This window comes from Ruditapes philippinarum, unplaced genomic scaffold (assembly GCF_026571515.1).
Source record: "Ruditapes philippinarum isolate M1 unplaced genomic scaffold, ASM2657151v2 ctg4973_1_1_1_1, whole genome shotgun sequence".
In the NCBI taxonomy this organism is placed as follows: domain Eukaryota; kingdom Metazoa; phylum Mollusca; class Bivalvia; order Venerida; family Veneridae; genus Ruditapes; species Ruditapes philippinarum.
The window spans coordinates 143,233-159,453 of NW_026860927.1; the positions used below are offsets into that span (position 1 = coordinate 143,233).

The 16,221-nt window shown below is 31.1% G+C and overlaps 1 protein-coding gene across 1 annotated transcript; it reads right to left on the minus strand.

The window, feature by feature from the left end:
• Window positions 1-605: 605 nt before the first annotated feature.
• On the minus strand, window positions 606-11,096 carry LOC132713944 (prion-like-(Q/N-rich) domain-bearing protein 25). Its single transcript, XM_060696646.1, has 6 exons — window positions 11,052-11,096; window positions 9,176-9,335; window positions 8,744-8,881; window positions 2,731-2,871; window positions 2,313-2,456; window positions 606-820 (listed from the first exon to the last, which is right to left on the minus strand). Exons 1-6 carry the CDS (start codon window positions 11,073-11,075, stop codon window positions 606-608), a joined length of 822 nt encoding a protein of 273 aa, XP_060552629.1. The 5' UTR covers window positions 11,076-11,096.
• Window positions 11,097-16,221: the final 5,125 nt, after the last annotated feature.

Sequence of the window (16,221 nt, forward strand, 5' to 3'; positions counted from 1 at the left end):
GTATATTTCGACATTGCTTTAAATTTGATAATCCTGAAGTTTATATAGTTTTATATACAGAGCTGCTTTCAATTTATACAGAAATCTCTTTTTTTTTCTCAGAAACATAATGTTAAATTGCTGTATTTTGAATTTGTTATAAATATTTCTGAGAGGTTTTATGGCCGTATATAAAATGTTGTTTGAAATATAATCCTTGCCGTATAGGGTCATATAACCTGTCAGAAATCTTTGTCAGTAATAGTATAAATCAAGTTATCTAAACACAAAATTGTGAAATTTATACAAAATGACCAAATGTGACCTTGACCTGAGGAAGGTCAAACCTGCACTCTACACAACGTCTCATTATAGCATGGAATGAACTTTATTGTTATGTTAACTTTTTGATTGTCCCCTATCTCTATTTGGTAGTGCAGATGGACAACCAGGTGCTCAACAATATACGCCAATATTGTTTTGGGCATATAAAATTAGGACCAATGTTAAAGTTTCTGGCTTGCAATGAGAATGGAAACAGACAGCATGACTTTAGCAATGACATTTTTAAAAAGTTAAGTTAAAAAGACACTTAAGACTATCTCTGTAAATATAAGGGTATGAGATCATATAAATAAGGAGGTGGTTGCTACTACAATTGCCTTGACAGCTAGTAAATAATGAATATAAACTTTGCCTGTTTTGCAAATACTTCGAGAGTTCGCTTCATTTAAATGATAAAATCCAACACTACATGTACATGTTCTGTTAATACATTCAGCATGTGGATCTGAACATTCATTAAGTACACCTCCTTTACAATTGCCACCAAGTGCAACATCTGAAAAAAGGTAATATATTGTAAAATTGATTAATATAAATACTGAATCAGATATAATATTTGTATATCTTATTAGACAATTTTTTTTTGTAAACTTTATTAACTAAATTGTTACAATTTTCTCAGTAATCAGAGATTTAGCACAGTATTAATGCTTAATATATATAGTCAAACTATATTGATTGATAGTTTGGGTCAAATTTGAGATGAAACATGTTTTAACAAAAGCTTGAATGTTTCATTATTGATAGAATGATTTAAAAATATAAAACATAACGAAGTGAATATCTAGGTCTAAATGATATTTTGTCAGTTAAATTTCATCTTAGACAGCAGATGAAAGCTGTGATTACTTGTTATTTATTTACATAATTAATTTAAAGGCACATTTTTCCTCAGACACGAATGAATTCGTTCTTAAAATATAGCGAACACGAGTTCACTAACATGTAAATAATGATACGACAGCATGCTAGAAGCTTATCACCTGAAAAAAGTAGCGCTAAATGTGGAAATATTGCCATTTAAAACAAAGATTTGACTTGATACGAAATACTAAATCACTATAACTGTGCTAATTACTGAAAAGCAACAGAATAAAGTGACGGTTCAGGTAATTGTCTAAACGTAATTCTTTGGAAACTGTAGCATGTTACCAAATACATAAAGTTTTGATAAATAAAGATGCAATCAGTCTTGAGGCATAAAAAGGGTTTAATGAATCACAACTAAAACATAAGCCCATGAACCTTAAAATGTGAGAGGAAAAAGAGGTTTCAATGCTAGCCATTTCTCGAAATACATGTACATAACAAACTGTTTACTGCTAGTTTGTTTTTGTTTGTTTGTTTCGTTTTACGCCGTTTTCCAACAGTATTTCAGTCATATAGGTGGGTAGTCGAACCCACGCCAGAGAGGTAACTGGATTAGAAGTCATCGACTCTTACCCCTCGACCACGGAGGCGGTTTACTGCTAGAAGCTCAAATATAATACAAATGAATGTTAAGTTAAAGGGTCAATCATTATGTTTATTTTACATGATGGGATTTGTAAATAGTTTTGAAGATTAATATTCCATTTTATGTAGGATTAGGCTAATAACTTGTACGCAAAATTTCAGATCATTCACTCATTATATTTCCTGAATAATTCTAATTATAAAAATTTTCACTCAAATAGGGATATTAAGATTAGCACATATATATGAGTTTTAAATATATTTCCGAGTATATTTCTTAATTATTGTTTGCAACTGTTTCCTGTTTTAAGTGCCCCAATTAATCTATGTAAGATATCTAAATTCTATTTTTCCGGCTTTTGGACCTCAGTGCAGTTCGTTTAATATTTCATGTTCATTATGTAAAACTCAAATACACAAACATTGTTCAGAAATAACTAATAAAGATTGAAGATTCTTCTCCATAAGTAGATTTTCCAATATACCCCTTTAAATGTCTATATTTTCTTTAATATGCAAGTTACGTTACTTACTTGGTTTACAATTGCTTCCATCTCGATGATAACGTTCATCACAGGAGCAGATATAGGAGGGCAAGCATTGACAGCTTGCATTTTGGTCAATACATTGTTTATTGTTCGAATGGCTACCGGAACAAGAAGCTCCAAGATTTATCCCTGTAATCATACAATTACATTATTGACAACCATTTTTTTTACTAAACAACTAAATAAAGCTTAAAAATATCTATAATTGTACGATACTGACTGGACATAAAAAGTATTCCTAGTTTGTATAAATTTCAAAGTGTTTTCTTTCATTTGAAATTTTTCTCATGTCAAAGTTAGAAATATTCATTTGATTTTCACCATTTTACATACAACAGGATGTTTGAGCCCTAAGCGCTTTTGTATATACAACATGTATAATTCAAAAATCAAATAAACATACTTGTCTCACAACTACCTCCAATTGTATTGTCAGTGTTTGTATCGTAATATGTGTTGGTACATCTACACCTGCTTCCAACACATTCAGCCCGAGATGATGAACAGGCATTTGGCATTGAACAATTAGAGCCAAGGCCAACCTCTAAAAATAAATAAATGTATAAGGTTTATACATTCATTAACTTTTTTGGATATCACTTAACATGGACAACATACAATAAAACAACAGTAAGCAGCTAGTGAAAACTTGCTTTTATTCAAAACTTTCTACATCTCATAGAAATATTTTACATATCTTACAATCCTCAACACGAAAAAAGAGCAATAAAAATCCTATCAAGCTGACATATCTAAAAATGAATATTACATGAAGTAAGATATTTAGGCCATTTTTAAAGAAAATAAGAGCTCCGCATAGGCGTGGCAATATATGCCCAATTGCAAATTTGTTTGAAGTTATTAAATTCAAAATAATCAATAATAATTTTTAAATAATGGGGAGACCCATTTATAACATTTGTCTGGAACACCCCTTGCATGAACATAGTATCATCACAAATATCGCCTTGCATACATATTTAGTATCAGTCAGTAAATTATCACCAGTCTCTGCTTCAAAATAAGCCCCCAAAAGCATGACTGGTGGCTTTCTGGGGTATTTACTCGACAGCGAAAGCTAAACATTGCATATATAATCATCACTTCAAGTTTTCTTGTGTCATTTATTTATAGATCATAGATCTTTGGTATGAATAATGTATCAATGAAGATCTTAATGTTGATAATTGAATGTCTAAGATAATATTATCTCACCAAGTGACATGTTCAATTACCATCAAATAGTCACCTGATTTGTCTATGCACACTTGTCAGTATGTGTTAAATTTTCCTATTGGCAATTACATTATAGCTCTTTCATCATGTCTTTAAATGTATAGGTATGATTTTTCACAGTGTTTTAATTTGTTAGGTTTTTTTATATAAAATGTCCAAACAAAGAAAACTTTTGTTTGAAGCTACTCACTAGCCGAGATATTAAGACATTTAAGCAGAAGCCGGTTTGATCTACTTGACAGTATAGACGGGTCAAGGACAAGGAGAAAGTCAAACTGACCATGTATTTAATGACCAGACTTTTAGACAGGTGCAGCGTTCTAAACGACCGGGAATAAGTAAAGGCAGCACTGATTTGGCGATTGATGAATATATACTTTTATCTATTTGTGATTAAATTTCTGTTATGTTTGCCAAAATTAGCTCGAGTAGAAGGAAAATCGAGGTCATCGAGGGGAAAATTGACAACTGCCTAAAACTCAAAGGTAAACTCGAAATCATTAAGGACACACTTATCTCATTGAAAATTGTGAACAAACTGTCACCAACCTCCTTTTAATTGAGTAGGAAGTTGCCAGGCCAATACACATGAAACGCTCATACAGACTTGGTCCGTTTGTTAGAGGAAAAACGCGGCCGATATTTGTGACTTTTGAAAACTTTAATGATGTCCAATTGATCATTTCAAGAGCTCGCCGCCTGGAAGGCCTTTATTACAGTATAAATAAAGATTTCAAAACCGAAATAACCTCGGCTAGGAAAACACTGTGGCCTCCTTTTGAATCTAAAAAACAGAGATATCCCGACAGTAGAACAGTCCTGGCATACCCCGTAAAAGTTATTCGTGATGGGGATGTTGTACTGGATCGTGACCTAGACTGGGACGATGTTTCGAAACATTCGAACATTTCAAAACAAAAGACAGCTAATTCCCGTAGTAATACTCCAGATAAACAAAATGAGTTAATGAATAGTCACGTGACCAGGACAAATGCAGACAGTGCACGGGATTTACATGCTGACAAACGAGTTTCTACGTCACCCTCACGAAACACCGGTCTCAACAGGAGAGAGCCAATTTCAACCAACAGGAAAACCCCTGTATCACTGCGTTCACGAGGTCGAGCACCCAGGAGAGAATCCCAGCAGTATCGTAGTAACTCCCAGATTGATAAATTCTCGAGGCCGTGGACAGACACCGATATAAGATTTACCCTAGGAAACAGGAACTCTGATAACCGTGATTATGACAGATTGGGGGAATTCTTCCCGAACGATATGTGATGATATTGATATTAAGTTTTTATAGTTTGAATGTAAATGATTAAATGATTATCCAGATTTCCTTGAACTTGTTAATTGCTTTGATTTTTTCTATGCTATTGAAACTCATCTTGATGATAAAGATTTGGTAGACATTGAAGACTGTACTTTTGGCTAAGCATCGTTCAAATAATTACACAAGAAATGATGTCCGATGGAATAGGTCTATATGTCAAACAAAAGTATTCTAAATTTGTAAAAGAATTACCTGAAAATAATAATTATATAAAATGAGTTTCGTTAGACTAACAATATTTGAATACTTCTGAAAATGCAGTGCTATGTATTATATATTTTCCGCCAAAAAAACTCGCGGTTTAAAATTAAACCGATATCAATTCTTTTGAAAATGATTTTGTCTGTATGTAGTACATATAAGATTGTTATGTTAACTGGTGACATGAATCCAAAAGTTGTGGAACTTGCAGATAATCTCCCCTCAGACTCTTTTCTTAACGATATGTTCGAATTTGACGAGGATTTTGTTTCACATTTAGATAATTATACAAATCTTGAAAAAATGGCAATAAATTTAGACAGGAAATTGATGGACAAGACAATTAATCACAATTTTATGATGTTAATTTATGCAGAAACAATAATTTATTTATCGTTAATGGACAATATGATAAAGATTTACAAGGGAATTTTACTTTTCGAGAAGAATCGTTAATTGATTATTTGATTGTTACTGCCAAATGCTTTTCCCTTTTGAACACTTTTGAAATCAAAGGAACAGATGCACTTTTTTTTCTGATGGACAAAGTGCACTGTAGGTCTTTTAATTTAAAATTGTAAATAATTTATTTTCTGGTATGTCCGGTTTGTCTAGGAACTTAAGAAGTATTTCTGATTACCGTATCTTAACCTTATTATTAGATGTCATACCCCATTTTTTTCTTTTAGTGTCGAAAAGACGAAAAATCGGAAAACAATGAAAGGATTATATTATGATTTTTTACCACTGTAATACAACTTCATTGTAATATTTGCGGGATTCTACAGAAAATTCTTATTTGTTTACATATTCATGCAAAACATGAACTTTTTCCGAAGTTAGACACAGATATTGCTGTATTTAATAAAAACTATGTAAAGGTAAAAGCAAAATTATCTATAGTTATAGATTATATATCAATATGGACTGAAATAGTTTGTACTTTCAACTTAATATTAGAAAATTAGTTGAAAAATCTGCAAAAATGAGCCGAAAACATCCTATTTGTTTATGTTTTCATGCCCAACACGGGGTATAAAAGCTGCTCTCTAATTGGTCGAAAGCACTTGTCTCCAATGTCGTCATTGGTTCATTTACTATCCGATTTTGACTCCATGCTCAATACTTTAACCTATGATCCCCTCAGGAGCGGGCGTAAACAAGTCCTGTATATTTTAGTGTGCTCTGCTGTGCACTATGTAGAGCATCTAGACTCTATTCACGTTAAAACTTTTGATTGTTTACTTTATAAAAACTAAATATTCGTCACGATTCTCTATAGATACATTAGTTAAATTTAGATTATTTATTTATTTTAGTTTATTAATTAATTTGATTAGATTTTTAGAAGAAATTATAAGAATATTTATAGGACTAATATTTATATTAAGCTATTAATTGTTTATCTATATCTCAATTAGTTGGAAGTAATCGGAATTTAATATTGAAATAGCCTGGGGACGGGTTTTATCCTGATGTTTGGCCAGTCCACACGCTCAGGTCAACCCGCCCCTAATCTGTTTTATAATTAAAATTGTTTAAGAAAATTGAAATTTATTATTTGACATATATGGTACAATTTGTTTTTACTTTGGATTAGCAAAGGAACATGGAGTCTACCAAAGCTCCTCCCCGGTAACATAGGATACAAGTATCCCCCTCCCTGATAAAACAGGGCGCCGCTGGGGTGCCCGCGACAGTCTTTTGCCGCCCACTTCTTGATGATATTGACCTGAAGGAAAGCAAAGGATGTCTCTGAACCCCCTCATTACCAAAAGCAGTCAATTATATTATTATTTGCTGTTTAAGTCTAATTACATGGAAACTGATGGAAAGTTGTACAAATTGACCAAAGATAGTTTAACATCTAACCCAAATATATGCTATATTCATTATTATTTTTATGTTTACATTACATTAATACAGAAAGGTTGTGAAATAGAAGATATAAGCTATTTATTGTTTATTTCAAAGGGGAGAGTAGATAACTCCTATTTATTGGTTATTTTGTAAATATTTGGCAATATAATCCATTTAACTGTATATTGATTAAATTTATTCCGAGAAGTCATTAACATGTTATAATTTAATTTTGGTCTGTCCTACTATGTTCAGGTTTAATAATCTGAAAGAAATTAAGTGCAAAGGTGATTTGTTAGAGTTTGGCGCCTTTTGCATACATGCAACTTGGATAAAAGCTGGACAGTCGGACCGATCCGATAATAATCATCGGACCTAATAAAAATTTATCGGACATGTCCGTCGGACCGACGTATTTCGGGAAGTCTGGAACAAGGTTGGCAGACATCTACTAGGAGATGTTACATGTCAAATATCTAAGCTTTAGCTCTTTTGGATTTTCACAAGCAGATTTTTAAAGTTTTCACGATATACATGTATATAATTATAAGGAAAATCAATGACCCCCTCGGTTGGAGCAAATTTTGACCCTAGAGCTTTTATTTGAACAAACTTGGTAGACATCCACTAGAAGATGTTTCATGCCAAATGTCTAAGCTGTAGCTCTTTTGGATTTTCACAAAAAGAATTTTTTAGTTATTAGTTTATACATGATAAAGGAAAAGTAATATCCATGGGGACGGGTCAATGACCCCCTGGGGCAGGGTAAAGTTTAACCCTATGGGTTTTATTTGAGCAAACTTAGTAGACATCTACTAGAAGACGTTTAATGCCAAATATCTAAGCTCTAACTCTTTCAGTTTTTTACAAAAACATTTTCTAAGATTTTTGGTAAATAATATTTTGGTTGCCATGGCAACCAGAGTTATTTACGGGGAACATCCCTGTAAAATTTCAACAAATTTGGCCAAGTGTTTATGGAGGAGAAATTGTTTAAAGAAATTAGTGACCCACGCACAGATGCACGATGGACGACAGACAATGTGCCATCACAAAAGCTCACCTTGAGGACATTGTCCTCAGGTGAGCTAAAAGTGGACGGACGGACATACATTTCTATTAAAAAATAACGCGAAATTTTAAGGAAATCATTAGACTAAGATGTTAACACTTCATCTTTTTGTTCCTACAGTACTCATATAAGCAAAATAAAAATGGGGATATTTAACGTTGATGCAGCTCAATATATGGCTATCAATTTCTGCATTTGGTGCTGAATGACGCAGTCAAGTTAAAAACGTTTAAAACTGTGGAAAGGTACCATACTACTTTGATCATCGTTAAACAATTGTCATAAAATATATGTCACTTGTGGTGAAAACATTTAGCAACAAGAGGGTCATGATGACCCTAATATTGCTCACCTGAATATCAATACTTTCCGTGACGAGAAACAAGTTATATTGTAAGCTATAAACAAAAGCAGATACAAAATCTAAATCTTAAAATCCTGTATGTTTAAATTAAGGTTGTAACAACATTTAACTTTTTATACCTCATTTAGGCGTGTTTTGACGGATTTTCACACCCTACTTTTGAGGCCTCAATTTGACGGTTTGAGTGTTTACGAACAAATGTGGACAGACAATAGACAATGGAAGACTGACATTCAACAATTCTAAATTCTTACCCTGAGCAAGGTTATGTCAGCTTAAAACGAAGAATATACTGATCTTTTATTAATGAGCATTTTAATAAAAATTTAATAAAGTCTACAAACTTTCAACACATGTTCCTCCTACATCAGCACCATTGCTATCATAGTAATTACTTTTACATACACATTTGGTTGTAGTAGAATCACAAACAGATGATTGATCATTACAAGGAACATTGCCTGTACAGTTATATCCTAGCCCTGGAATAAACATTAATTTAAACAAAACTTGAATAAATTGTATAGCCACCAAATCACAGATGTCAGCGTACCATAAAAAGAGCATAGTTCTTAGGCATGTATCAATATAGATCTTAATAATGAAAATTGAACTAAAATATGTTCCCGACAAATGTTTTATATATATAAATTATGGGTCTCATCTATAATTTAAAATTATTTTTGATTACTATTACTTTAAATTCTAATTACTTTTAACAAATGCAATATTTCTATTTTTCCAGGTGGTAAATGAGCTAGAGAAATGTTACTTACTAGCTTTACATCCATTATCATCAGTATTTACAACATAGCCTGTGCTACATGTGCACTTGTCATCAATGCATTCTGTGAATCCTGTGCAGTCATCAGTATCAGTGCAGTTTTTACCGTAACCTGCAGCTTGACATGACTTGAACATACAGCAAAGGTATATCTGTGAAAATAAAAACAAGACTTGTCTACTACACATACAACTCATTTATTTCTTCGTACTTGACAGTATAAATAATTTTAAAATCAAATTTGGATTAGGGGCACAATACTGCAACAAAAGGGATCAGTGATCACATATGTCGCCCGAAACCAATTGCATGAGACAGCTATTCTGTAGAGACACATAAACCAGTCACAGGCCAAAATACATTATTAATTGAAGGGCAAAATCATCCAGCTGAAAAAAAAAACTTGTTTGATAAGCATTAGTGTATAAGAGAAGAAGTCAAGACAAACTTTAAAAAATCTTTAAAGGGCCATTATTATTACTCAGACAAACTAGATGCTCAAAGGTAACATTTGTCAAACCCGCATACTGTGAATAGTCAGAGAGGAAGAAGTGAAACTTTTGGACAAATAATATTGTTGTCTGTTTTTTTTAATGTAGAGTTTTATAAATATCTACCAAACAATTAAAGAACAGTTATTTAAAGGTATTTCTATTTTAACCGCTGGTGGCCATTTTGTCAGACGACCAGATTCACAATTGTCCAAACGGAACATCGTAGTATTTTGTATATTTGGCATATATTTTTTGTTTTCTTTCCCTCATAATCAAAAATAGGAATAAGGTGTGCATTATAAGTAAAGCATGCAAGACTCCTTTTTTAAAAGTATTTTATCCGCCTAAGAGTTCTTTTTTTTACATAAATCATTTACCTGACAATGCCAATTGATTGTATCTTTAACATAGATACCAAACAGTCTTTGTGACTTTTTGCTATGGTCAGCTTTACATTAATTCTCCAGAAATTGTGAAATCGTTGTCGCTGCACACTGTGGACATATTATTTGATAGCTTACATACAAAAAGTATAATTGGTTGTTTTTTTGTTTTTTTTGATAATTAAACTACTTTTAAACTTGGGTGATTTTTTTAAAGAAAAGTAAATATTTGCACACTTTATAGTCCTAACCTCCGCTTCGGCTTAACACAAAATATATTTGACAGCGTTTGGTAAAAATAAAATATTAATATTTGTTCAAGCAGAAGCGCAAGCCCCAATGTGAAAGAGCCTTGGCAAATGTGACTTAAGACTTAGGCAACACAAGCATATAATAAGTCAGGGATTATGCGTTTATTCTGAACCAAAATATTGAAGCATAAGCAAATACATATATTATTTTTGGGACTAAGAATGTCTCTTGTCCCAAATTATTATGATGATGTTGTACTCAAGGACACTTGGTTTCAGGATAGAGAAACATTTTGAGAGGTTTGTAGCACTCAAATTAAATTGAATTCCACGATTTTAAACGCGGATGTCTCTTTTCTTAAACCGTAATTTTGCCAATGCGGTTTTAGGAAAGAGACATCTACGTTAAAAATCGTTACATTAAATCAAACGGCTTGATTTTTTTCTGGATATTTTAACACATTTTATCACAAAAAAGGTATGAGTCTCCGCGTGTGCCTTTTTTTTCATTTGTCATACATCCAGCAATAAAATACATGATCACCATGCAACAGATATGGTAAAGGCAAGCAAATATATCCAATTCAAAAATATATATTAAGTTAATAGACAAATGCCACTGATCCCTGAAAAAAAACACAGTAAATAAAGAAGCAAACAATTAAGATAACAAAGTGATAGATTCTACAACTTTCCATACATCAGATATTTCTTTTAAATAATATATAGTCATTACTCACGAAAAGCATAGATCCTTTCATCATGCTATCTAACAGACGAGTGTTAATTTAATATCGATAAACAATCCTTAAACCGAAGTAAACAACACACGGAAGTAAAGGAAAAAAAACTTACCATTGTTATTTTTTTTAGTTTTTTTTTTGTACTAAAGTTTAACTTTTTTAAGATATTAAAGTGATATATGCGTATTTCCGTATATTTCAAAACATCAAACGTTTTGTTATATCTATCATATATACAATCAAATCATTTTAATAAATTAGTAAAGATTGTATTTGCTGATTATTTTCTGAATCAATAACTGATTATCAATTTTATCTTTTAATCTTGTCACATGTTAACCGATTATACATTTATTATATATAAGTAATCTATCTCTGTTATTAATATTAGAAAAATGCACAGTTTCTTAACTAATTATATCAATAAGATTAATTTGGAATAATTTGATAATATATTCGCCGCGATAATTTATTTTAATTTTACTTCATATTTGAACAAGAATATCGCTTAAAGCGATAGATACATCCAATCCTGCATCTTTGCCTATGAATGTTAATACAAATAAGGGAAAACGAAAGGGGTAAGCATCAAAACATAGATATTTACCTACAAAATATAAATGACATTATTGACCTTATTGAACACTTCTTCACTCAAAGGTTCAGAATCAACCAAGATACTGCATGTACTATTCATACTATTTATGACTCCAAAACTAAGAAAGGTACGATTATGGATGGTTAATACAGCATTTCCATCCCTACTTTTTACAAATGAATGAATTTCTAACACAATATTTATACTTTGTAAGTAATGCTCCGTACAAGAATTATTCAACTTAATTTTACCCAATTTAATACATTCTATCAAATTGCAAAGGATTCATTTAAAATTATTCTTATACAATGCAATTTCTCTCATATTTCTCTATTATTGTGTAAAGTATAAATCAGATCCCATTAAACATTTCATGTTTTTCGTCAAAAGTAAATTGAATATGTCGGAAAATAGATAGCTTGATAAATAACAAAAAATTAATTTAACAACATCTAACCCTCTTGAACGAATAAGACACACATTTACATACACAGTTATAATAGTTCACATGAAATTACTATTATACTGTGCACAGCATAAACATTGCAGTATAAATGTTCGTGTATGATACGAAACAATGTAAATATATAAACTGACTTGCATTAACATTGAGATTTAAATTTTAACATGTTCGAGAAAAATTTTAGTCTTTTGTTAGTAGTAAGTATTTTTTTAAAAGGAGATTAGATGAGATAATTAATAATTTAGGACAATGCGACAACTATATACGTTTTTGGAAAGTCTACATCCTGATTATATTTGTAACTTTACGTATGTCTAATTTTACCTCATTTTCTTGTTGATAAGTCACAAAAAATAGTTTTGTTCTAAAATAATGACTTTCCAGGACGACTATATATATATATATATATATATATATATATATATATATATATATATATATATATATATATATATATATATATATATATATATATATATATATATATATATATATATATATATATATATAATAAACTTATATCATAAAAAACTCTTATAAAAAAATATCTACAACATTTACATATTTATTATCTGTCAAAAACGGTACATATATTTCGACGGGCAAGCATAAAAAATTATATAAAAATACAGTTTATTTTTAAAACAGCATTCAGGTCTATAAATATGAACATACTTTGTTACTCGTAAAGAAACTATATCGTACAGGTGTATAACAAGAACCTCAGTAGCATTGTGTTAAAAACGTACTTTTTAAACTGGGTTTCATAGACGCATGGATATTTCAAACAGTTGGTGATGTTGATCTGTTTAAATTTATTTAATGTCAAACAAAAAATAAGAGACCAGTTTGTTCAAAAATGTAATGATAGACTAAACAATTCCACAAGAGCAATCTTTTTTAGAAACATAATCAATTTTTGCTTTTGATCGTACTTTAATATTTTAAATATTAAAAGTTTCGTGTATTTTTGTCACACAGATTATATGTTTAAACAGGTAGATGGCACCCGCCAAGGGCTTCTCCGTATGGTTATCGCAAATGTTCTGAATGTAATGTTTTAGAGGACGAGTTTCACTTTGTGTTTCAATGAAATAGATATATTAACCTAAGGAAGCAGTTTATATCGCCATGTTATTGGAGACATCCAAATATGATAAAATTTATTGCTCTTATGAACTTTGATAATGATACTATAATAAAACGTCTTGCATGTTATATTAAAAGAGCTTTTAATGATAGAACAACAGTATTTTCATTCAACGTAATCAAGGTAATTAAGGTGTAGAAAACTTATAATCGTAATTTGCCTCTGAACGTGATATATTTTCAGTAAAGTGCTTCAATCACTTAGTTATCTATGTATTTTGGACGGTTTATATTCATAATTGTCACCAGTTTCGTTGCTATATTTCGTTGTAATTATGTAAAACTATTTTAAATGCAATACTCAAGTGAAATTAATCTACCTGTTGCTAAATAAATTATGTTTACTGTTACGTAAACGAGAACGTAAATATGTTCGTTAATAATATTTATGTAGGTCTTATATGCTAGTATATAAACTGCCATATTTGTAATTTTACTGTGCATTTTGCCACATGGATCGTTGACCCCCTGATTTGATATGAATCAAATTTGTTAAACTTATTAACTTGTGTTTGATCTTAACAATCTATTCAAAAGACAGTGTCAGAATAAAATGTTTCAATGAGGATAACAATGGATCTCATAATTTTTGATAATATTTTTTATCTGATTTGCAAAATATGTTTATGGCCCATGCTTTGATCAAAAAGATACTTAAATAAAACTCAATTTTTTATTTGGCATTAAACTATATATACCATATAGCCATTATACGATAATATAAGTTAATATAAAAAGATAAAGACTTCTTAACAATTTAAAGTAAAGATAATTGATGTAAGTCAAAATAAAAGAATAAATTCAAATTTATAACAAGAGATTGGGCCAATTTGTATGGTGTCCTATTCGTGCCATTTTTTTTAATGTCGTTCGGTGCATCGAAGGGTCGACACACGACAATGAGAAGTGACATTTGACAAAGTGAAGTGAGTTCGACAACGCGGAGCGACGAGCGACCTTGCAAAGCGACGCTCGAAAATGTCTTATGATATGTCACAATGTCGCCTAAAATGTCGCGGAAAAAAAGGGCAGGGTGACATTTTAGAAATGTTGCTCTGCGTTGTCAAGTGTCGCTTCTTATTGTCGAGTGTCGTTTCATTGTGTGAAGTTTAAATCAGATCCAATGAAATGTTTCATATTTTTCGTAAGTAAGTAAGTAAAAAAATAAGTAGCTAGGTATGTAGGTAGGTCCGTTGGTAGGTGATATGTGTATGACAATTTATAAATAACGAAAAATAAACATTTTAACATAATCTTACAACATCCAGGCTTATTGGATGAATAAGACACAAATATACATATACATTAATCACATGATACACAGCATCAATATCGCAGTATAAATTATGTAAATAGTGATGCATAATACACAACAATATACATATCTATATTGACTTGAGTTTACATTGGAATTAATCTTAAGATGTTTGGGAAAATATTTAGTCTTTTGCTAGTAGTTTGTATTTGAAAGAGAGATTGTTTAAACACCGATCACTGTAGAGCTCTATCACACTAGTACCTTCAATTACCATCTATAACTGTTTGAAGTTTTGATGAGATTTTATCAATTGTTTACAAGTTTTACTCAGTAAAAGAGTGTACCGGACAGACGGACGGGAGGAGGGACAAGGCGGTAACTATTTACTATAGGGAAAGACTACTTTATGATTAAATTTGTAAATCTATTTGTGACTAGTTTTTCCTAATTTTCATGTTGATAAGACACGCACAATAAATCTTGTTTTAAAGTAAGGACATTTCGGAAGGATATAATAATAGAGAATGTGCACTTTTACTGAAAGGGAAGTTCAAAAAAATATAATAATTAGTTTATACTTTACCTTAGACTAAAAAGGAAAGTAATATATTAGATAATAAGAAGTATATGTCAGTTTATTTACTGCATGACCAGTCGCGTCTATAAGTAAGCTATTATTAAATCAACCTTCATCTTACAGCTTGGTAAGACATTTCAATGAACTACAGTAAAGTCTTCAGGAATAATTAACAATGAGTGAAACAATTTTTCGGCGAGCTGTATAAAATCGTGATTGGTTTACATTTGCAACCAATGGAATTCTACGTTATAAAAGCCTTCAGCTTAATAAAAATGTTTGACGTTGGTTTAAAGAGCAGACGTTACAGAAGTTACAATCAACCTAAAAAAGCTATATATATTTATATAAAATATAATTTCAAAGAATAAAGTTGTCATAAAAATATCAACATATTTATCATCTCTCAAAGCAGAGCATAATTGTCAAAGGGCAAAGATATACAGCACGCAAGTTGAAATATTTTTTAAAAAAAACCACAACATCCGGGTCTGAATATAATTGGCAGACATGTTTCTCGTGAAGTAACTATATCGTACCAGAGAATTAAATGTCATCGGTGTTGTTATGTTTGATCATAACAATCAAATCAAATGATACTATCAGAAAAAAACTGGTTCAATGAGGCTAACAATGGATCTAAGAATTTTTTGCAATTGCTTATATCTAATTTGCAAAATAAATATTTCATGACCCATGTGTTGACAACAAAGACAGTTAATATAATTAGGTAATGTATGTCAGTGAAAATAAATGACCAATCCATGGGGAATATCCTGGACATGTTCCTTGGGTTAGGGCTCTAAAACTAAAAACAAAAAAAGACCCTCCATAGTTGTACAAAATCGAATCGGCATGGGAATTGGTCAAATGGTTTTTGAACGGTAGGCTCGTGAAATTGATCTTTTTCCGAAATTTATATAGAGAAAGAATAAATTGCGGTGCAAAAAATGACCAATTCAAAGAAGACCCTCCAAAGTTGTACAAATCAATTTTGCAACGATATTGGTCAAATGGTTTTTCAACAGTTGACACGAGAAAATGATGCATTTAATTTCACAATTTCTTAAGACCTTATATAAATAAAGAACCAATTGCAGGTCGGAACAGCGACTACTGAAC